At 45.9% G+C, this 23,938-nt stretch overlaps 1 protein-coding gene across 1 annotated transcript in view; it reads left to right on the top strand.

Moving 5' to 3' along the window:
* Window positions 1-23,938, top strand: part of ZPBP (zona pellucida binding protein) — a 787,854-nt gene that overhangs the window by 225,831 nt on the left and 538,085 nt on the right. Inside the window, exon 4 of the mRNA XM_078685833.1 lies at window positions 10,357-10,506. Within this exon, the coding sequence (XP_078541959.1) occupies window positions 10,357-10,506 (150 nt within the window). The remainder of the gene's footprint in view (window positions 1-10,356; window positions 10,507-23,938) is intronic.

Genomic DNA, 23,938 nt, shown 5'->3' with positions numbered 1-23,938 from the left:
GTCTCCCGTCCCAGTCAGAGCCGCCCTGCATGGGTCGGGGGTCTCCGATGACAGCACTCCCTTGGAACTATTAATTGGGGGACATGACCCGTCTGTCCTGCTGCAAGCCTCAAGGATTTCCAGGCGATTTTTGCAGAATGCGATAGGAAAGGGAGCCGAGGGAGATGATTCTCTGCTTGGCAGGCTCCGGACACAGCGCTTATTGACATTTGTGTGGCAGCATTATGGACTCCGTGTGCACCAGTTTCTGCTCTGCCATACTTACCTGTACATGCAAAGGGGGCATGCGTGTGGTGAAACATCAAGATGATTATACAGCAACTCCACAGCGGCCCAAGAGGTATTATGGGATATTGAGTTTGGCAGTCAGCAGTCATGTGGTTCTTACGAACGAATCACATCTGGGACATAGCACGCTTCGATGCTTCAACCTCTGATGAAAGCTATTTGCTGAAACGCGTCAGGTGCATCGTGCCGGAGGCTGTCTGCGCTGATTTAAATAAAGCCGATATATCCGGATCCGGGCTCTGGCACATTTCTTTCTTTGCTGAATACATATATATGTGTGTACCAATAACATAGAATCTAAATCTAATAAAAAAAAACATTCTAGTATAAAGTAAAACATTAAACTATATAATAATCTTCAAACTTAAATTTCCCACTCCAGTTAGTGCAACAGTAGGGAAAGTGTTGGACAGCGGAAGGGTCAAAATTACTATTCCCACTCAAGTGAGTGCAACAGTAGAGAAAGTGTTGGATAGCGGAGGGGTAGAAATGGCAATTCCTACTGTAGTGAGTGTAACAGTAGGGAAAGTGTTAGATTGCGGAGAGGTAACAATTACTATATCCACTCCAGTGAGTGCAACAGTAGGGAAAGTGTTGGATAGTGGGGGAGGGTAAAATTACTATTTCCGCTTCAGTGAGTGCAACATTAGGGAAAGAGTTGGATAGCGGACGGGTAAAAATGACTATTTTCACTACAGTGAGTGCAACAGTAGAGAAAGTGTTGGATAGTGGCGGGATAAAATTTACTAGTCCCACTCCAATAATTGGAAAAGTAGGGAAAGTGTTGGATACTGGAGGGCTAAAAATTACTATTTCCACTCCAGTGAGTGCAACAGTAGGGAAAGTGTGAGATTGCAGAGGCGTAACAATTAATATTTTCACTCCAGTCAGTTTAAATGTAAAATAAACAATATTTTAACAACTATAAAATATTTAAAAAACAAAATAAATTAAAAAATATATAAATATATTAAAAATACAAATGCATGCGATATTAAATAAAGAAATTGATAATATTAAATACATATAACAAATACCTACAAGTATTATATCCAATTAAATATGAATAATATCCAAATACATATTTTTCATTAAAAAAAGATTAGAACAAAAACATTAATTATGACATTAATTAACTTTTATTATTTCCTACCCTATACCACCACACAATACACAACCCACATCTAAATTAAAACAAAATGTACTTCCTCAACTAGCAGAATTAAATACCAATTAAAGAAATATTATTCATTAAAAAACAAATTAAAACTTATAAAAGTGATTTAACCTCCCACACTTAACCCCTATAATCCCCACAACTATAATTAAACTGTAAATAAATTAATTTACACAATTAAAACGTATTTTCAATTATAAAACTAATAGTTAGCAACAAATGATATAAGTAATTAAAATTAATTTACACCCCACACTGTACCCCTATAACAATAAAACCCACAAATAACAAAATAAACAAATACATTAATTAAATATAAATTCATTCATTAATTTTAATTATCAACTCCTTTTTAATTAATTTAAACACAAATTACTTCCCACCGTTTACCCCTATAAACCCCACTACCATACCTAAAATTCATTACACAAATTCCATATTTAATTTTCAATTAATTAATATTAATTCACTACTAAATATTATTTAATTAAACACAAATTACTTCCCACCCTTTACCCCATAAACCCCACAACCCACACCTAAACAAAATCATACAATTACCATAATTAACTATCAATTAATTAGTTAATATAAATAACAACAAATTATTAATTAATTAAACAAATTACTTCCCACCCTTTACCCCTATAAACCCCACAACCCGCACCTAAAATTAATTGCACAATTTCTGTAAATAGTTTTCTATCAGTGAAAATAATATCAATTAAGAAAGAATTATTAATGAATTAAAAATAAATTGCTTTCCACCCTTTACCCCATAAACCCCACAACCCACACCTAAAGTAAATCACACAATTACCATAATTAATTCCTTATAAATTAGTTAATGTAAATGAACTACTAAATATTAATTAATCATATATTACTTCCCATCCTTTACTCCTATAAACCCCACAACCCGCACCTACAATTAATTGCACAATTTCCATAATTAATTTTCAATCAATTAATTAATATAAATAACAACTAATTATTAATTCATCAAAAATAAATTACCTCCTACCCTTTACCCCTATTAACCCCACACCCTGCACCTAAAAGAAATTACACAATTACCATATTTAATTATCAATTAATTAGTTAATATTAACCAATTAATAACTAATAACAAATAAATTACTTTGCACAATTAACGCTATAAAATCTAAATTAAATAAATGCAAAATAATCATTCATTTAATATAATTAAATTACTTCCCACCATATTCCCCTACAAATGCACAATCCGCTTCAGAACTAAAAAATGCAAAATTCAATTAAAATAAAATTCATAACTACAAAAAATGTCACACATATATTAAAAAACATAAATATACATCACATACATTTAAAATATAAACTAAAATACATAACACTAATTAAAAAATAGATATTTTAAACTTCTATATCTTTGCAAATAATATTAATGACTTCTATATTTATAAAAATGATATTTCTTACCTTAAATTCGATATTCTTCACCACAATATTCTTTCTGTCAATATTTCTGAATCACGATCTTCCCAACTCAATATTTGTGTAAGTCGACATTTCCAACTCGATATTCTGTCTCAGCATCTTGTTAAATTATATAAATGTTTAGCTTTGTATATTTTCTTTTGCACAGTTAGCACATGATTAATATAAGTTATTTATTGAGTTTGCCTAGGGGAAGTGTTATCTCTTCTTCTTGTTTTGATATCTGGCACAACATGAGGGTTAAGTGCTTATGTGAAGGAGGCATCACTGTCTTGACAGCCGAGTTCGATGGGAAAGTTAAATTGCCAGCTCAGTTATGCAACACTTTTTGGCTTAAGTCCACTCCACAGACTCTCCTCCTCGGGGGGGGGGGGGGGTTCTGCTTTGATATCTATACTAAGGTGAGAAATCTTCTGTTAGAACTGTCCATTAGAAGATCATGTTACTTACCTTTGGTAATGCACTCTCTAGTAAATATTAAGTTCAACGGCAGATTCCTCATTGGAATAGGAGTGGAGCTAAATAAGCGGCTCCAGGTCTCGACTTCAGGGGTAGTGTAGAGCCTACACGAAGCTGTGCAGTGCCACCTAGTGGTGTACTGGAGCATTGCTGTGAACATTTTACAAATCCAGTATCTGTTTGGAAATATTCTAAGGTGAGGAGTCTGCTGTTAGCTAGAATATCAGTCAGAAAGAGCTTTACAACTGGAAAGAAACCTGTCCTCGGTATCTTTCATTCACAGAGACTTTCTTCTTGCAGATCCACCCTCCTTTGCTAATTTCTTTCCCTTAACATAACCAATGATTCCTTTTTTCTAATATTAGACAGGCCATTAGCCTTTAATCTGATTCCATGTCAAAACTGTTTTGCTCATCAGCTCTTCTCATCAATGGTTTACACCTACACTTTTATTGATTTAATCCTACATACGTCTGAATACTTTCGAAGTAAGGTCGACCCATCTGACTGTGACACTCTCTCCATATTAATGATTCTTCACTTCACCTTGTTACATATTCTTCTTTTGCCAATCATCCTCATTATTTGTTTCCTGTCGTCAACAATTTTCTCACCCCTCATTCCTTTAAACCCGCTTCCTCTGTTTACAAAGCCTTTTGGATGACCTTTGAAAGTCATATGGGTAGATGGCAGAGTCTGTCTTTGTAATGATTAAAAAGGACTACCAACTTAAAAATTATCCTGCTTGTGATACTGCTGTATGTCTTTCTATCCCACTTGAAGGTGGGATAGGTTGGACGTCAACCACGACACTTGAGATATTAAAATTGAACCACCATGTTTATTTTTCATGGAAATAACCTGATTATAGCCCTCAAACTGCTGCTACTACCTAGGAGCAAGTTAATATTGATCATCCCCGATTTGGAAAGATGCTTCCAATCTTTCAAAATCAAACATGTTTAGTAATGGTGTAGGGTAGAAATGATTAGCTATTGTGTTCTTTAGAACACTTCTTAGCTAATTCAACTATGGGACCATGGTTTGGAAACATAACCCAGCTACGCAGTGTGCCAAGATTTCTATGCTGGAACCCAGGGTCTCGACACCAGTGACGATGAGATACTGTTTACGCTCCAGAGTTGGAGAACATTCTGCTAACTCCCAGTACTAAGTATGGGAGCAGAACATTTGAGACTGGTTTGGCCTGCGATATTAGGCTACCTGAAATCTGTTTGAAGGGAGAGAGTTAGTCAGCACCACCTGCTTAGGAGTAGCTTCGAAGGTAGCTTTGCACAAGGGAACTGATGCTTAGAAGAAAGGAGGCCATGTGGGAGCTGATGCGTGAGAAGTTCAAAGACATTCCCTGTACATCATGACAGATCTACACTCTCCCAGGGCCAGTCCCTGGTGATCCAGAGGTGCTTCACAGTGTGACCGAATGCTGCAACTCTGTGGACAGAGGACATCTGAGAGGTGGAGTGTGTACAAGAGTCCTTATAAAATCAAGTACCTCTAGGCCTTGAAATAAGTTGGATTCTCTTCCTCAATCTGCTCTGGAGAACTTAAGCCTGTCCGAGAGTTTCTGCAACAACCAAGTGCCATGAGCAGCAAGGAACCAGAAGAAGTTGTATCACCATTTGCAATCCATACTTGAGGAAAGCTAAGTGGCCAGTGGAGAGCAGCAAAAACACACAGGCCGTCACCAAAAGATAAGTATTCACTGGGAAGGAAGCTCCAGATATTGGGTTTATGTCTGGACCCGAGGAAGATCAAGCTGCAAGATTTGCCAAGTCTGGAATACCGCAGCCTTCAGACAGCCTATGTGATTAGTACCAGCACTGTTTCAGCTCACCCACAGCTGTGCTGTGAATGTCTGCCACTCACTAACCATTCCGGCTAGGGTGAAAACCCTGCTTGGTAGGCTTCTGGGCAGCCTGACGCACACCCTGTGAGCATTAAAGTACTGCTGGGACACTTGACTCACATAGACACCGCCCGTGGTTTGAACTGTCGGGCAATGCACTAACGGCCTGATTCATGAAGCAAATTTGCGCCCGCAATAGCTGCGAAAATGCTATTGCGGGCGCAATTTCCCTAATCGGCATTCACCAAGAAAATAGCGAAAGCGCAATCAAAAAATAGCGAATTCGCTAATAGATTCTCAGATTCCCGGCAGGAGTGCGACAAACCACGGATTCTGAGAAAAAAATTGCGAATTCGCTATACAAGCGCAATCGGTATTCATGAAAATTCTCAAATAGCGAAAAAAAACAAAATCGCTGTTTGCGAGGCGCAAATTAAGGACAACCCAAAGCAGGTGGTAACCATAAAAGCCATTGGAATTTTTTTTTTGAAAAACCGTTGGCCAATCAGGAACAGGTGCAGGCCTGACCAAACACACATAAGGAGATTCAGCAGCAGCAGTTGGAGTCTCACAATGCCAGGAATGTACATGGTGGTCAGGCGGCGAAGGCTACAGCGAGCAGCACGGAGGAGACGCAGAATCCAGGACAGGATATTCCGCCAGCGGGTCACCCTGCTGGGCCAAACCAGAGAGCAGATATATGCAAAGTACCGCCTGAATGGGGAAATGATAATCCAGCTAATACAGGACCTTGACCCCCTGATGCAGCACCCAACAAGGCGGACCAATGCCGTGCCTACACATGTTCAGGTATTGTGTAGCCTGCACCTCCTGGCCTCCGGGAGCTTCCAGGGGATAGTAGCGGTTGCTGGGAGGATATCCCAGCCCACCATGTCACGCTGCCTCAGGAGTTTCGTTGACGCAATGCTGACCCAGCTACACCGACACATCAAATTTCCCACCAGCCAACAGGATCTGGACTTGACCAAGCTACAATTCTACAATGTGGGCCATTTCCCACATGTGATAGGATGCATAGACTGTACCCACATCGCCATCTGCCCACCAGCTGCAACGGAGTACATGTACCGCAATCGCAAGTCCTACCACTCCCTTAACATACAGATGGTCTGCAATGCTAAGACATATATCACAGACATAGTGGCCCAGTCCCCAGGGAGTACCCATGACTCATTCATATTCCGGCACAGCGGCCTCCACACACGACTGGCCAGGGGAGACTTTGGGGAAGGACACCTACTTGGTAAGTACACTTTGTCAACAATGTCACATTGCAATGAAGTAGCTGCGCAGCACAGGCACTCACCCTCTGCTCCTCTCATTCAGGTGACAGTGGCTACGCCCTCCGTGAATACCTCCTCACCCCATACCTCAACCCTGCTACACCACAGCAACGGCGTTACAATGTTGCACACATACGGACAAGGAATTGTATTGAACGGACTTTTGGACTACTGAAGAGCCGGTTCCGCATACTGCACAAGACAGGTGGGGCCATGTACTACAGTCCTGAATTGTGCTGCCGCATTGTGGCTGTCTGCGTAATACTCCATAACATTGCTACCAAGCGCAGGATACCTGTTGACATCTCTGGCAGTGAGTCGGAAGGGGACGACCGGCCACCTGCACATGAGCGTCATGCACGCGGGGAGAACCCAGCTGAAGGCCACAGACGCCGCAACCACATCACAATGAACTGTTTCTAGTGAACCCTCTCCCCTCACCCAACAAATCACAATTGCATGCAAAAGTTAATAATGACACTACACCAATGTGTGATGCCAAATTAAATCTTATTGTTTGAATCACAATAATGTTTCCAGTTGACATCCTTTCATTGCAAACAGTATTTCAGCATACTGCTGCGTCCTATACACAGGGCAGGCTTATGTTCAGCCTGTGCCTGTACAAGTACTATTCAGTCAGGTGCGCCTCCGGCGCGAAGCACCCAAGCGCCTCTCCGGCTCCTCCTCATCCACCGCACGTGTCCCTGCATTGGGCCTGGTGCTGCGTCTCAGCGCCCCTACGTGTGAGGCAGAGTGGCTGCTCACACTTGATGTCCCCTCACTGGCATCGTCACATCCGACAGTGGCAGGTACAGCAGGGTGAAGTGCCATCACGGCAGTGGTCAGGCCCTCAAGTACCCTGGCAACATCCTCGCAGCATTGAATGAGCTGCTGCTGCTGCGCCAGGCACCGGCGCGAAAGCTGCGAGGTGGCATTGCCAATTACATAGTTTGACCGGGTGTAAGCCGTCAGCCGGGTCAGTAGCTGACGGTGGCGGCGGCGGTCCGTGTTGCGCTGTCTAATCATTGCAGCTGTGTTGGCCTCCATGGCTGCAGTCATGCGGGTCATCCCCTCCCCCACACCTGCCATGGCTGCCGTCATGCGGTCCATCCGGTCCCCCACACCTGCCACATTGCGGCCAATGTTATGCAGCTGCAGCTGTATGGCCCCTTGCCGGCGTGCCTGCAGCTGGTGAATCCGGAGCATGCGACATTCGACACTCATGCTCGGCAGCCGCTGTCCATTCCCACTCCTGGTGCTGGGAGCATTGGTCTGCAGCCGAGCCCTGCCACACCTGCTCTGCTGGCCTGCCACAGTGGGTTGCCGCTGTGTCGCCGCTGTCGCTGGACCTGATGTTGATGCGCCAGCTGCTGGTGGAAGCAAGCTAGGCATTGCTGGTGCTGCAGAGGCTGGAGGCACAGTGGTAGTGTGCCGGGATGCAGGTGTTGGTGCTGCAGCAGAGGCTGGAGGCACAGTGGTAGTGTGCCGGGATGCAGGTGTTGGTGCTGCAGCAGAGGCTGGAGGCACAGTGGCAGTGTGCCGGGATGCAGGTGTTGGTGCTGCAGCAGAGGCTGGAGGCACAGTGGCAGTGTGCCGGGATGCAGGTGTTGGTGCTGCAGCAGAGGCTGGAGGCACAGTGGCAGTGTGCCAGGATGCAGGTGTTGGTGCTGCAGCAGAGGCTGGAGGCACAGTGGCAGTGTGCCGGGATGCAGGTGTTAGTGCTGCAGCAGAGGCTGGAGGCACAGTGGTAGTGGGCCGGGCTGCAGGTGTAGTTGCTGCGGCAGACGCAGGAGGCTGTGTGTATAAGGGCACCTCCTCGTAATCCTGTGCATCCTCATCTATGTGCAGCCTCTCGCTGTCGCTGCTGTCAGCGCCACTTGTGAGGGGAAGTGGACGTACATTAGTTGCATGTATCTGTCACACGTGCAGTTGCTACATGCATGCTGGGTGACATTCCCTGACTGCCTATAGAATTGCTTACTTTTGGACCTGTCTGGCTGCATTGGGGTACTTGTACATTGTGGCCACACTACATGTCCCACAATGCTTTAGGGCATTAACTGATGTGCACCGATGGCATGACTTTGGAACATTATGGGAGGCTATAGGGTCATGGCCATTCATAGGGGACAGGGTCGCAGTTGCATGCCACTTACCTTGGCTCTCTTGGGTGGGGCGGGATGAGTCCATTCGGGTGACTCCAATACATGCCTCTTCCTCCAGCGTGTCTTCAACGCGATCCTCCAGGGGGGTGTTTGGAGGGACTGTAGGTCCTCCCCCTCCAGTGCCCAGGGACTCTCCCAGCCTCTCGGCGACCCTCTCCTTGGCACGACCTCGGAGGTCGTACCACCTTTTCTTCAGGTCATCCAGTGACCTGTCGGCCACACCCACAGAGTTCACTGCGGCCGATATCCTGAGCCAGATCCTGCGCCTCTCCTGCTCGGGCACCCTCCTTGAGTCTTTCCCGAAAAGTTTGGAGTGGTTCTCCACCACCCCTTCAATTAGGTGCTCCAACTCTTGTTCCGAGAACTTGAGTTTCCTCTTGCGCCCGGGGTTGCTGGGCCCAGGTACTGCCTCCTCAGCCATTGCTGCAGTGGTATTGGAGGTGGTAGTCCAACTTAGCTGGTGTCCTTGCAGGAGCTGTCTCTGTTGCTGCCTCGAGGTCTGCCTCACTGTGGTGAATGGGGGTGGGAACTGGCTGCTTCCTGGTTGTGATGTCATCACTGTGCTCGAAATGCGACTTCCCGTTTTCCCGATCTCGCGCTTTTTGCGGTCCCGCTATTGACGATCTCGCTATTAGCGATATCGCTATTCCGACACGGATGTTGCCGGAAATAGCAATTTTCATGCGATTTACGATGATCGGAAACGGTATTTGCGCCCACATGCGATTCGCTTTTTTTCTCGCTATACATCATGAATACCGTTTTGCGAGTCCTTAATAGCGATTCGCTATGAATCGCTATTAGGGGCTCGCAAAACGGCACGTTGATGAATAAGGCTGTATGTGCTCTCCAGGAGAGAGCGAGTAGTAGAAGGGCAAGCCAGCACTTTGCCTTTTAGTATAGGGGAAATAACCTTACCAGGTTCCTGTTTTAGCTGATTACCCACTGGACACCAGAACCCATATGAACTACTGTGGGAGAGACCTGAAGGATAAGGGGAAATGGTATACAAAGTATCATACTTGGCTGTCCCACACGGGTAGTTTAGACCGTATATACTAAAAATTAATTATACTGTCTGCCTTTCATTTCTTGTGTCTAAGCCATTTATGTACCATATTATGCTGTGTATGAATTCTAAGTAAAGTGCTTCTTTTCACAAGACTTACTATTGGCTACGTTATTGATACCTGTTAATTTATTCAGGACTGAGTCTCGAACCTCACACCACTTCCTTGAGTAAGCCTTTGACCGCTAAACTTCACTACTATGATTATCATGTGTTAAAGGTGTGTACTTCGTTCTCATTTTGGATTGCATAGTAGGGTTAATCCTCAAGAAACAAGTGGTGAATGACTTGGATTGAAAAAATCTCAGCCCAGTAAACCTTGGTTTCTCTGGGACTCCTGAAAAAGTTTCCACAAACGTCTATGAATATAATTATGCATTTATAATGTATGTATGATTTTGTAATTACATGGACGTGGCGGTACAGCTAAAGCTGTCTCTAGGCTAGACCTAAAAATACAATGAACAAAAGTTCGATTTGGAGGATCACTTCTATGGAGTTGCATACAAGATCCAGCTCATGATCTTTTTTTCTTCTTTTCTTAGACAGCAGCAATGTTGTGATTACACCCACGGGAACACTTATTGTCAGACACTTCAAAGAAGAAATGAGTGGAACATACACTTGTACCTTGCATTATTCAACTGCTGTAAAACAATACGAAAAAAAGTTTACCCTCAAGTATATTATTTATGGTAAGACATCAACATTTCTACCACTGGTACGTGTTTGTTTTTAAAAGATTTGTTAAAGTTCTGCATTTTACCTTAAGAAAATTATGTCCGCAATCGTAATAGGGTGGTAATGTTTTATAACTAAATATATGCTGAAATAACCTGATCTATTTTGATTAGAATTTGATTTAGCTTTCTGAAACAACTTTTGTGCCCCACTGCTATTTTATCTTAGCAGTAAATATCTGCATTTGGAAACTTGCTATGCATGATGTTAGCTCTCAATGACAGACATACATAAGATATAGATGTGTTGATGGGTAACAGTAAGTATGATATGCTTTTTATTGAGGGGCTCTGAGTGATATGAAATAGACAGAATTATGCTCGAGTTGTCTATGAGGAGAAAATCATCCAGTTATGCACTCGTACCCATCTACAATTCTATGTTATGTATGGGCCACCCAAATAGTCTCATGTTTTTGGTAACTTTTATGCAAGGGTAGAGTCTGTAGGGATGCACGCCATTGCCTAACCTGCTTCTTCTTCCCACTCTTTGTTCTACCCGGTGTCCTGCCACCAACCTATCAGCCCCTAGACATTAAGCACATCTTTACCCTCATAAAAGAAGAATAGCTGTAGTCCTGTCACTCTTCCACGCACACGATCCTCAGCATTTCGATCTCACACAAAATATTAAAATGAAACAGTCCTGACATCATACCACCCACCCTCTCCATTTACCACCCTCCCCCTAAATTTGAAAAGAAACTGGTGCCCTTTCTCCTTCCCCAACCCTCTCTTTATAGTGGGCATATCACGTGCAATTCGTTCTCAACACTTTTACCCTAAATTTCCCTTTGCCCCCTTTTCCCACCACAAAACACTTTACAAGTGGTTGGTCCTCACTGCGTAGCTTTTATTACTTGTCAAATAACACCATCTTTATATGTTGATGCACCGTCAACATTTGAACAACTTTAATTAACATAAGGTTGCGCAGTTTGGGCCACAGGTTACCATGTATATACAATTTGGCATCTCTAGATCCACTCTTGGGGCATGTTGTACCAGCAGGCCACAACCCAAGCCCTCTCCACTATTTCCATTTGAGGTAACTCTCCGTCGTCTACCCCTTAGACGCTGCCATCATAGCACTGGTTAGCGCCTTCCTGGCACATTGGCTCTCCCCGTCTTGCTTCCTCCAAGCACCGGCTACTAGGGAAGGGTCAGAGAGTCCAGGACCACCAGCAGGACGGCCCCCTCTCCCGCCACCCTGGAGCCCCAATGACTGCCTCCCTGTTGCAGGGTCAGACAGTCTCCACCAAAAGGAGTCTCCACCCTTTTTCTCTTGCCCGGTACCCCGCCACAGGACGAGGAGCCAACTGGCGCATTTGCCCTCCCCTAAAAGCTGCTCCATCTTCCAGATGTAAAGGTAGGGCCCCCAATATGGTTTGGACTAACAAATCCAACCCTGCCCTGGACAGATGCACCCCATCTCCCCAATACAAATCAGAATTTAATGCCTGCAGCAAGCTATGCCTAATGGAACGTATCGGACAACTTATCAACAGTTTTGCTACTTCCCGATTCAATTTTCACACAGACGTGTTCACAGCTGCTGCTCGTGCATTGTCACCCCACACTTTGCGAGTGAGCACCACTGACCAAAATATGGTGGAGTCTGGCAAGGCCCTCCTTACCCATGAGAATGTAGAGAACAGAGACTCCTTCAGTCCCCTCCTGCCCCCCAAAATCATGCTTTCATCCCCAGAATAAATCACCAGCAAGTCTGGAATGGGCATGCCGCTACCTAGCGCACTCTGAAAATGCACTGTGAGAGCCTCCGAACGTTGCCCATCAATCCCTATCCAATGATGATTGCCTCCCTTGGCCCTTCACGCTCTCTCTTCTCTGGATTTGTTGAACCATTGCCCTGATCTTTGTATGACAGAATCTCCACACCAGCATACCTGCGTTCACCACCTGGCAACCACTGCATGAGAGTCCTAGAAAGAATAGAAAGAAAAAGAAGAAGGGCATAGTTACAAGGCCGCCGACCCCTGACCCCTGCTTAAACTAGCTGTGGTCTAACGTATCGCTCAACGCAAGATGAAGTCCATCTGCCCACCTTCTTGATTGTTTCCGATGAGAGGCCTAAATTAGCTGCTGTTGTGGCAGCCCCAATGTGAAATTAATGTAACGTGAAATGAGCAGTCTCCTCGCCCAACAAGCCCAGAGCGCGCTTATATAGTTGCGTGAACTGAAATCTTGTCAGCGGTGTTCTGTCAGCATGTAGAAGAAGCCTATAATCTCCACAACCAGGCCTCATCTGCACTGCTCTTAGCTGGACCCAAACACCTTTCCCTAGGGGGGCTGTTTTTGACCTCCTCACTCTAACCTGAAGTAAGGCAGCAGCCACTACCACATCTCCCATGCTGGTATCCTTAGTGGGGTCCGTCACGCCTTCCAATCCTGCAAAGAAGGCAATTGCAGACAACTGCCTCTTAACCAGAGACAGTGACTTTCCATTCTCTCTCTGACAAATTATGAAAAGAAGCACCCCCTGCGGTGTAAGTCCCTCCTCACACCCTGCCCCCTTTAGGACTGCTAAGTATACCTGCCAAGATTTCTCATACATACTCTTAGTCTCGGGCGCAACAGAAGCCGCTATCAGGTCAGGAGCAATGGGGCACCAAGCTTCCACAGGCTTTCCGGGAAGACCATCATCTGAACACCCGATTGCGGCCATTGAGCTCTGAATTCTGTCAACTTTAAACGAGATAGCGCGTCAGCTACTGTGTTGTTCACACCAGGTACATGCTTGGCAGTAAAATACACATTGCGCCTGAGGCAGCCCTGCACCAGTTATTTTAGCAAGCGGAGCACCCACGGACATTTTGCCCTTTCACTGTTCACTGCCATCACTACCAACATACATTCCGACCAAAACACGAAACGCTTGTTTTCCAGCAAAGTGCCCCACAAATGAATTGCCATAATAATGGGAAATAATTATAAGAATGTGATGTTGCGGATCAGCCCCATCCTGACCCACTCCGCTGGCCAATGCTGCATACACCACCTTGATCCTAGCACTGCCCAGAAACTGACACTGCCAGCTGCATCTGTGTAAAGCTCCAGCTATTGTTCGCTTGCGCTGGTTGTTGCCAAAGTACCGACCCGTTGAAACGCATCAAGAAATCTTTCCATGTGCTCAAGTCATCCTGCACCTCCGCCGATAGCCTAGTGCAATGGTGTTTCATCCTTAAGCCTGACATTTCCCTGGCGATATTCCTCGAAAAGACCCTGTCCATGGGTATCACCTGTAGTGCGAAATTGAGCTGCCGCACCAAAACCACCAATTGGTGCAAAGTAACCTTGCGTACCCCTAAACACTCGCCTACTGACATTGGAAAAGCCCTTATGCTGTCTTGGGGGAGTCTGCATACCCCATCCACCGTTTCTATCTCAATGCCCAGGAAAGTTATGCGGGTCGCTGGGCCTTCCGTTTTTCCATCCAAAAGGGGTACCTCGAATGCCTCCGCTACACGCTGGAAGCCCAACAAGGCCTCCTAGCAAGCTGGCGAGCTCGGTGGACCCAGAAACAAGAAATCATCCAAGTAATGCACCACATATTGCGTTGCCACCACATCCCGAACTGCCTGTTCCAGAAAACGACTAAATGTTTCAAACACCGCACACACAATGAAACACCCCATAGGCATACATAGGTCCATGAAGAAATTCATCTCAAACGTGAAACCTAGCAACCTAGTGTCTTCTGGATGCACCGGCAGGAGGCGAACAGCCAGTGCCAGAACTCTGTCTATCGTCCGTGCACATGAGAGGCTGGCCCACTGACACCGCCTCACCTGCAAATTTCGTCAACGATTCCACAACCTGTTTGACCTTCTCCTGATGGGCGTCCTTAAAACGTACTGGCTTCCGCCTTATGTGTTTAGGTAAAGGGGGCTCCTACTGCGAGCTCGTTCCTGCACCATGAGCCAGTGTCTTCAGTGCCCAATTGATGCCTCCTTTCTTCGCGACCTCCCACAATGCTGACAAGGATCGAAAATCCTCTGCTGTTGCTGGGGCCTCCTTGCCCCCGGTGTTCGCTTTGGCATCTTGCTCACTAAAGAAATAAAAGGAGAGTTAAACACTAACAAAGCCCCTTACTCTCACCCTTTTGAGAGGCCTTGAGCCTGTGCGCTTCCATTCCTACATGCATATCACTACCCGTTATGCCCTTCATGCATAACAATGGAGAAACACCCCCACCACAAAATACTCAGCATACTCACTAGCTGAATACCCCGGATTATCATGCTCCACGCCAAGCCATTGCTTGTCCCTGCCATGCATAACATCACACCCCTTCCCTGGAGAGCGCTCGGCTTACCCACCAACCCAGCGCCCCCAGGTGCCATGCTTGCATGCGTCATGCAACTCCCATCTGTTAACATGCAGGCCCACCCCTAAATGAGAAACATGCAAAACTTCACCTTTTCCTTTTTTTAATTTTTTTATTTCTTGTCCTGTACAATGGCATGTACATGCCTGCTCTTACGCACATGCCTGCACCCGGTTGCCAACTTGCGCTCCCTGAGCGCTGTCAAAACCACCCATCTGTTTTATTATTATTATTTTTTTTTTTACCAGAACCCTAATTTATGCCCACACGCGTTCCCCGGCTCATTAGGCACTTAATAAAGGGTATGCATTTCGCGTGTTTAACGCTCGCCCCCACCCTTCTACAGACTCCTGCTGCGAATGCTTCACGCAGGCGTGCTTAGCTCCTCTAATTAACTGGCGCGCCACACCCCTTTGCCCGCCCTCCATACAACAAGCCCTGAAACGAAAGCAAACATCCGGGCCTGCTCCAGGAACTTACTCTGACTATCCCCGTGTCAGGCAACCACAAAAAAGGGGAACCTTTCACCTAGGTACCAAGCAGGTACATCACGCCTCCGATCCTATCGCTCACCGTATCACCAATTGCATATGAGCGCGCTTTGCGCCACTCCCTCCTGTTTGGTAGACTTCAAAACCCCGCGGCCGCAATCAATTACATCGCGCCCCCCATTATAAATGCATACATGCGTTCCTCGTGCCACTAGCGCACTACCTCTTCTTCCTTAGGGGCCCAACGCGTCGCATCTGCCGACCACAAGCATTTTAAAAACATTCCCCAACTACTGAATACCAGTACACAGCCCTTGTCACACTGCTATGCCGTGAGGCCCCTCCTCTGGGAGAATCACCGCAAGCGCCGCGGGCCAGCCAGCTCCTTCCACTCAAGTTGCTCCAGCTACGCCCCTCAGGCAACCGCGAGGCGAGAGGACGAAGAGGTCAACTCCCTCGAGACAAGAACTTTTATTATCTTTGGGGAGGGATCGCCAGCGCCCCTCCCTACCTTCTCACATTTCCTGGCGAGCTTCCCCTTGACCAATTTCCAGGAAACAAAACAATTCCCTCTTGCCCGAAATCCCACTAAAGGCACCCTGCCACTAGGCGCGGGCGGTGCCTCTCAATTACTCCCCCGCCCAAACATATACAAAAAATGACGCATGGTTTCCTACCACCTACCACACTCAGTTGCTTCTACCCTCCACACACAGACACACAATACTCCTCTCCAGTAGCAGCTGCTACTGATCGTAAGTGGTGAGTGTAGCATCTTGCTACAAAGAACCACAGACACAGGTTCTCATATCTCAGAACTTTATTCCTCACAACCTGTCTCGACCCTGTCCCTACTCTAACTGCCCACCAGCCAGTCCCGGCTCCTCCTGTTCCCCTTCCTGGCTCCGCCCTCCCAGACACTAGACTGCACAGAACAATGCTACATCTCCCCCTTTCTTAACGAAATGAAATTAACTTCTACCAAGTTCGCAATTGTCCACTCAGCCCCGTGAGTCGGCAGACAGTCTGTTTGGGCCACAGGAAGGTGGCTCCATGCATAAGCTCAGACTCAGTTCTGTCCTCAAGCATCAGCAGGGTCGAATCAGTGATGGGTCCGTCTTTGGTCGATCTTTCGGTCGTCTCACCACAAACATCTTTGACCACAGGAGCGCGTTCTTGAAAGTGTGAGACCTTGTGCGTGAACGGCTTGTTCTCAGATTCCACAATTGTTATGGTTTCGTTCTGCTGTGTGACTACTGACGTCTCGGTGTGGCAGTGACAGTCCGTTCTCCATCGTGACACATGTCTTCTTGAGCATCCGCTTGTGCGTTCACTTCCTACACCCCTTCGGTTAAGGGCATCAATGTTCTCGTGCTCACGATCCTGCATATTGGAGGATAGAGTGCTGGGTGTCTTGGTTCGGTTTTGGGACTCATGTGCAGGTTTTGTTGATCCTCTCAGTTCCCACCCGCATTCGTAAATGTTGAGCTCATTGAGCACAGAGTTATCAGGCTCTTGTGATCCCCTCTGCTCCCACTCACGTTTGAAGATGTTGAACTCTTCGAGTACGGGAGTATGGACATGTTCCGTTCTCGCCCCTTCTTGTCTCCGCGATGTGGACCCATCTTCGCCAACACACCTTGTCTCCTTGACGGAGTGATGAGATAGTCCTTTCCCACGCCAATGTGTAGTGCCCCATATGGCCGCCTCTTTTCTGACAACTCTTGGAGTTAGCCTCGCAAACTCCGTCAGGGGTGATGGTATCCTCCTCAAGTCCGGATATGATCGCGACAGACCGGACAAGTTGCTTGGCAGGGTAATCAAATGATTCGAGACACCTACGTGCACTATGCTGTTTTGGATGAGTGAAGTAGTCTCTGAGTTGAAGATCCGTTCAGGTGATCGGTGCCATGAATGTTGTCTTGAACTTGATCCTGTTGACCTCAGTGATTGTACCGACCTGTCCTCTGAATCGGAGAGATCTCTCGCTGCTTTTCTATGAGACCCTTCTTCCAAATGTATTTGGACTGATGCACTTCTTGCACTGGTAGGCTGTGACAACCGGCTCTCAGGTTTAGAGTTGTCTGTGGGACACTTCTTGGGGTATGTGTCTCGCCCTGTCTTCCATGCTGTTTCAGTGAAATGATTATCTGAAAGCCAAGCGTGTATTTCTTTTGTTCGATCCCGAGGTTTTTCGTTGCTGCCCTTCTCGTATGATGTCACTGGTCTCCTCCCAGTTCTCTCACTTTCGTGAATGTCCTGAGTGTACTTGCCTCTCACTTTCTGGTGTCGGATTGAATCACCCAGTTTTGTGATGTCTTTTTCGTCTTCTGGCTCACTGGGAGCCCTGGTGTCTGTGTCCGGGGAGTGGTATTTTCTACGATTGCATGTTTCTTCGGACTTGCCTGTGAAAGTCGGTGACCCGCAGATGGTTCGGGTGTGCTCGTGTACCGGCTCCCAGAGTTGACATGACTGGTCCGATATCCTATAGCTTGTCTTTTCGTCATGCTCGTTGAGTAGGCTGACATCGGTTCCATCCCCGTGAGCTATCTCACTTGACTCTTCTTCAGAATAGCTTGTGTCAATTGCTGATTGACTCCTTGAAGTTGAGTAATAACTCCCCGAGGTCATGTCTGTGCGGCTGTTATGATTCTGGGTCATCCCAGTCTTTTGTCTTCGCGTTGTTGACTCAAAGTGTGTTGTGTCACTTTGCCTCTCCCACTGTCTTGTCTCTAGTCTACCTTTGCCCTTCCGTTTTCTGGTTTCAGTTGCCTCTTGAATCTTATGCTCCGACCTGAGGGAGGTCTCCTTTCGCTTATCTTCTCTTCTGGTGTTGATGTGCAACTCTCTTGACAATTCTCTTGTTTCGGCTCGCTCTCCAGCTTTGGCCCTCCTGACGATTTCCTTCAACGAGAATTGCCGTTGAAGTATCTTGCGCTGTGCGTCCGGTTCTGAGCAGCTCTCAATCACCCGTAGGCGGATGGCTTCCTCATTTGTGAATGTGTTGAATTGACAGTATCGTACCAACTTGTGTAACCGCGTCGCAAAGTTTGATAAGGATTCTCCTGGTTCCCGCCGTACTGCATTGAAAGCAATGCGTTCATGATCGACATCTTCCTTCGTGATGAAATGAGCACATAACGCCCTTTTGAGTTTCATATATGTTCCGGTATCTTTCGCTGAGAAAGTTCTGATCAGGCGTCGGCCTTCGTGGCCCACCAATTGGAGTAGTAGTAGTAGACGTTTACTATCTCTTCGCTCTCCGATAACGTCCAGATATGCATCCAGTGACTCCAGCCACCGGTCCCATTCCGGACCCAGACTCTGGTCGCTGGTTTGTGTCACTGGGGGTGGCACTCCAATGCAGGGGCTCGATGTATGTGTTTCTTCTCTCACCGACATGATGGTGGAATGTGCTGGCATGCCGAGGTCACGGAACTGTTTCCTCACTTTCTTCTTGTCTTCTTTTGAATTGTGGTAAGGTTCGCCGCTCCCGGGTGACTACTGTATGTAGTCAGTCTTAGGCGCGACTGTCTCGGTATGCTTCCGTGAGTTGGATTGGGGTTTCCTGAGGGCAACTGGCCACCATTCAGCTGTACCATACGTGGCTCGTGGCTCTGCGAATTCCTGCTTTCCTTGATGTTGCGTGCCGACTGTAGGTGGTCGGTGGTGCCTCCGTAATGATACGTGGCAACGTTGTCCGTGTTCTTGCGTTTCGTTCCAAGCTAATGCAGATTATCCAGTCACTCAGTTGATGAGAGACGACTTCTTTTATACCTGTCTGCTCCCGCTTCTGGATCATTTGTTTTCTTGACTTCTTCCACTTTTGTAGCTATTTGTCTTCCCGTGGTGCTGAGGTTTACTTTGGTACTTGTCTTTGCTCGTGCTTGCTCGTGTTGTTAGCTCTTGTGTTTGCTCGGGCTTGTTTGTTTGACATCCCTTTGTATTGATCAATGTTTGTTTACTTCTTCTTGCCAATGCGTGTTTATTTGCTCTTGTCAATGCTTGGTTTCTTAGACTGCTTCTTGTATTTGCATGTGCTTGTTTGTATGTGTTAATGTTTGTTTCTTTGCATGTACCAATGTTTGTTTGTCATTTCTCTTCTTGTCTTTACTAGTGCTTGTTCTTTACATTTCCCCAGGTTTGTCTCCTTATGGTTGCCAATGCTTGTTTATTAAACTGGGGTTTGCCTGACTCCAAGATGGCCGCTTCTAGGCCTCGACAGGGATTGGTGGGGACAGCCTGACTTCAAAATGGCCTCCGTACTCGAAATCTCGTTCTCCACGAGATTTGATGGCCATTCACTCTCCGGGCTCACACGTCCCTCGGACCTCACCGGCAGCCAGTTCTCTTCATGCAGTTCACCTTCAGCAATCCTTCAGACGCTCCTCTGGCACCGGAGCAGCCAGGCACGACTGGGGTGAGTTCCCGACTTTCTTCGATAGGCGCGCCTGCAATGTCTCACGCATCGGGGGTGAGCTTTTTCTTCCGTTTGGCGCGAACAGCGCTCTTGCTTCTGGGCACACCCACGGGGCTTCCGCAGTGCCCCAGGCACCTTCTGGTCACCAGGGTACTAGGCAGGATCGGGGTGGGCTCCCGATTTCTCCTTACTTTTCAAGTTCCCGCTCTTCTGCGCCGATAGCGTGCCAAAGCTCACGCATTGGGCATGAGGTTTTCCGACCTCCGACAGCACCCGGGCTTCAATTGTAGCGCACTCGGCAGCGCTTGTCACCAGGCTCTTGGGGACAGCTTCCTCCACGTCGGGGGACCTTCGTCTCGCTCTGGGGTTGCTGGACAGGGTCGGAGTGGGCTCCCGACTCCTGTTCTCTCAAGGGTGCCAAGTTGCACGCATCCGGCGGGACTCGCGCTTTCGGCGCGAATGGCTTCTTTTCCCGAGCGTTTCAGCGCTCGTGGTAGTGGCTCCCTCTGGGCTCCTCACAGTCACTGGAGGGCAGGGTCACCTGCCGCTGACCTCGTTCTTCAGATGGCAGCACTACACGCAGTGGATTCTTCTTTTCGACGCTGCAGGGGACAGGGCGCTCTGATGAGGTTCTGTAGGCTTCAGTCATGCCTATCCCACCCTCGTCGCCAGTTGTAGCATCTTGCTACAAAGAACCACAGACACAGGTTCTCATATCTCAGAACTTTATTCCTCACAACCTGTCTCGACCCTGTCCCTACTCTAACTGCCCACCAGCCAGTCCCGGCTCCTCCTGTTCCCCTTCCTGGCTCCGCCCTCCCAGACACTAGACTGCACAGAACAATGCTACAGTGAGGTGGGGGGTAGGAGGGCAGTTAAGGGGGTGGGAAGGAAATGAAGAGAGAAAAACAGAACACTTACCTCGGCTGACCGCCATCTCTCTTCCGTCCTCCTCTTACTGTTTCCACCGGCAGCAGGAAGCGCAGAAAATACCAGGCTCCCCTTAGCCAGTAACAACGCTGCAATGCAGCATTTTGATTGGTCTGAGCACCAAACCGTGGTGATCAGATGGGAACTGGGAGGCATTACATGTTCCTCGCCAGGCTCTGTAAAGCAAGCCTGGTGGGGAAGATGCAAAAGAGACAGGACTGTTTTTGGCCAAACAGTCATGCACACTTAAGGAGAACAGATCACTCCTTCCCTGCGCTGCACAGCCCCGCCCCACGAGCCACTTACTCAATAGGAAAAATACAATGACAATAACAATATATTATCATCATTGTATTTTTTTCTTTTGAGTCAGTGGGCTCACGCTCCTCTGCCTTAGCGGAGAAGCCGCCACTGCTCCCCTCTAGACCATCGGAGAGCACTGTCAGCACAGCCTTGAATGTTTCATATGATTCAATAAGAATGTGCATATATCAGATTTTCTATATATGTGTAACCACTATGTGTACTTTTATATTTGTGATTTGTATAGTTGTTTTATGACCTTTTTGTGCATAACCTTTTAGTTTATTTACTTGATTTTTTATTGTTTTTGTACAATATGATATACATGGGTGTATGCAGTGTCTAAAGCTATATTACCTTTTATTACATTAACTTTAATGACTTTTTTCCTAAATAGTTTTCAAATATATTACAATTTAATTTGTGTAGGTGTCTGCGATGTCCAAAGGTATATGACCATTTTTTCCGTATTTTTCTTTAGATATTGTGCTTTGTGCTTGTAGTGTTTCCCCATCTCAATTGATTTGCATGTTACTGCTTTGCATTACCTATGACTCTCCATGAGCCATTTACCTACGTGTTGACTAGTAATACTTTGAGCCTGTTTGCGCAGTAGTACTACCGGAGTACATGCGCATGTAACTTTTGTGAAGTGCAAATGACATGCCATTTGAAGGTGTTTTTATCTGTATACCCCACCCTGCCCCTCCTTGATTTCCCTTTCCTCTTCCAATCTTGTAATAGAAGTTTGACATTTTACTTCCACTTCCACATTTAAACCTAAAACGTAGGACTATGAGTGCATAGTTCTATGCACTGCATAGTTCTCAGCCTCTTTACCTATGTGAAAGTACTTGAAGTAATATCACAGCACTCCTACCACACATACTCATAAATGACTGTGAATTCGGCTCTATAGCTTTTTCTTCTAGCTACACAATATTATTGCAAAATCGATTTTTGTTTTTCTGCCTATGAAAAGTGTGCTGTAAGAGGTTAATTCTCTGGCTCATCACAATTTCCTCCCAGAACTAATCTGGTCAGCAGAGATAGTTGTCACAAAGCACGCATATTTTTCTTCGTGGAAGGAAGATTTTCTCTATTCTAAGAGATGAAAAACATTACTGGAAGCTTTAAGTCTTGGAGATAAAAGAACATGGATATTCCCTCGCGTTTTCACAAGGTCCTTACTTGCTCTATATTTTAAACAGAGAGATTCTTACATCTATACACACCTGTGATTATGAAATCTGGGGCCTTAGGTATGGTGCCAAGAACCAGATGTATGACCTTTCAGTTTTGTGGGTCACAAATTGTGACTCAGAAAACGGAATGTTTTAATGTGTCTCACACAAATTTAGAAATTCCCAATGGGGTCGCAAATTACTGTCTCATTCATGAGGCAGGTCGCAATTTGCGACCCATTGGAAATCACCCACAGTCACAGGGATGGTGGCCTGCTCAGGACAGCAGACCATCATGTCTTTGATTGCTTTTTAAATAAAGCAACTTTTTTTCAAATGCAACCCTTTTTCCTTAAAAGAAAACAGGATACGTTTAAAAGAAAAAAATTTAAAGTTTTCTTTTCATTTAAAAAAATATATATTTTCCCATGTACGTTCACAAAGGGACCCCTTGCCATTTGCGACTAGCATACTACCTACTTGAAGTAGGTGATAACTGCAATTGTTTTGCAACCGCATTTGCAGGTTGCAAAACAATTGTACATACCAGTGTGACTCGCTAATAGGAAGGGACGCCCTTTTCACGCTCATTCCTAATAGGGAGTCGCAAACCCTATTTTGCGAGTCTGTATTAGGTTACCGACACGCGAAATAGGGTTTGTACATGCTACACCACTTTTTAGCAGTCGCAAACGGCCCGATTTTCTGTTTGCAACCGTTACAAACAGTCGTACATCCGGCCCCAAAAATGGCAGGGATTTATTTTTTATCAATAATTATTGATCAAAAATAACAAAACAGAAACTATTATGAACCTCTGACAAATTAACTCATTGGCAAATAAGAAAAAATTAACACATCCTCTCCCGGTCAAAAGATCCGATGTCCAGTTGATTCTGCTGACATCGAGGACACTCACTTGAATATAAAAGTAAGAATCATTTGCAGAAAGTCTGATATAACAAATTGCCAGTTCAACTACCTTTGGTCCTAGCCCAGCAAAAATGGCATTCACTAAGGGCACACTCATTTTTGTTCTCCTCCACCTAGGGATACAGATGGTAATTACCTGGATAACCGTTTGATCACGTCCCCAACTTAGAAACACAAGGGCAACAAACTGCAAACATCAATGATTTGGACTCACTCTCTTGACTTGTTACTGGAGCAAAAGAATCATAGTTCCCTTGTAGAGGATCACAATCATTTGAATATCATCGGCAAAACTCTGCACGTGTTTGTTCCTGGACATTGCTTTTCACAATGATTTATGCACCGCTAATTGGCCTTATTACTGCTATATTTAAGGAATGTCGCATTCCTAGTTGTAAATGAAGATGTGAAGTCACACTTATACTGAGGAAGGTCTAGATTTCTCACTTAATCAAAGGATTCAGGATTACTTCTCAGCACACCTTTATATTTATTGGATGGTATTCGGGTTCTCAAATTACCTAATCTTAGGTTGAAACAGCAACCTTGCAGACTATAAAATTAAAATTGTGAAAAGCGCTCATTTCCACCTTTAAATAATAAAACAAACTTAAAACAATCCTACAATCAGATCACATGAAATCTGGTGTCCATTCTTGGATGCCTTCTTGATTGGGCTTTGGCAATACGGTTCCAGCAGGGGCACCTCTATTTGCCCTCCCACCATTAAAAGCTGTCATGTTTGTCATCTCAATCTACTCTTCTTAACCAAGAAATT

The sequence above is a fragment of the Lissotriton helveticus genome, chromosome 4_1 (assembly GCF_964261635.1).
Source record: "Lissotriton helveticus chromosome 4_1, aLisHel1.1, whole genome shotgun sequence".
Classification (NCBI taxonomy): domain Eukaryota; kingdom Metazoa; phylum Chordata; class Amphibia; order Caudata; family Salamandridae; genus Lissotriton; species Lissotriton helveticus.
Note: the sequence above shows the minus strand (reverse complement) of the source record. Positions and strands in the feature narration are given on the sequence as shown.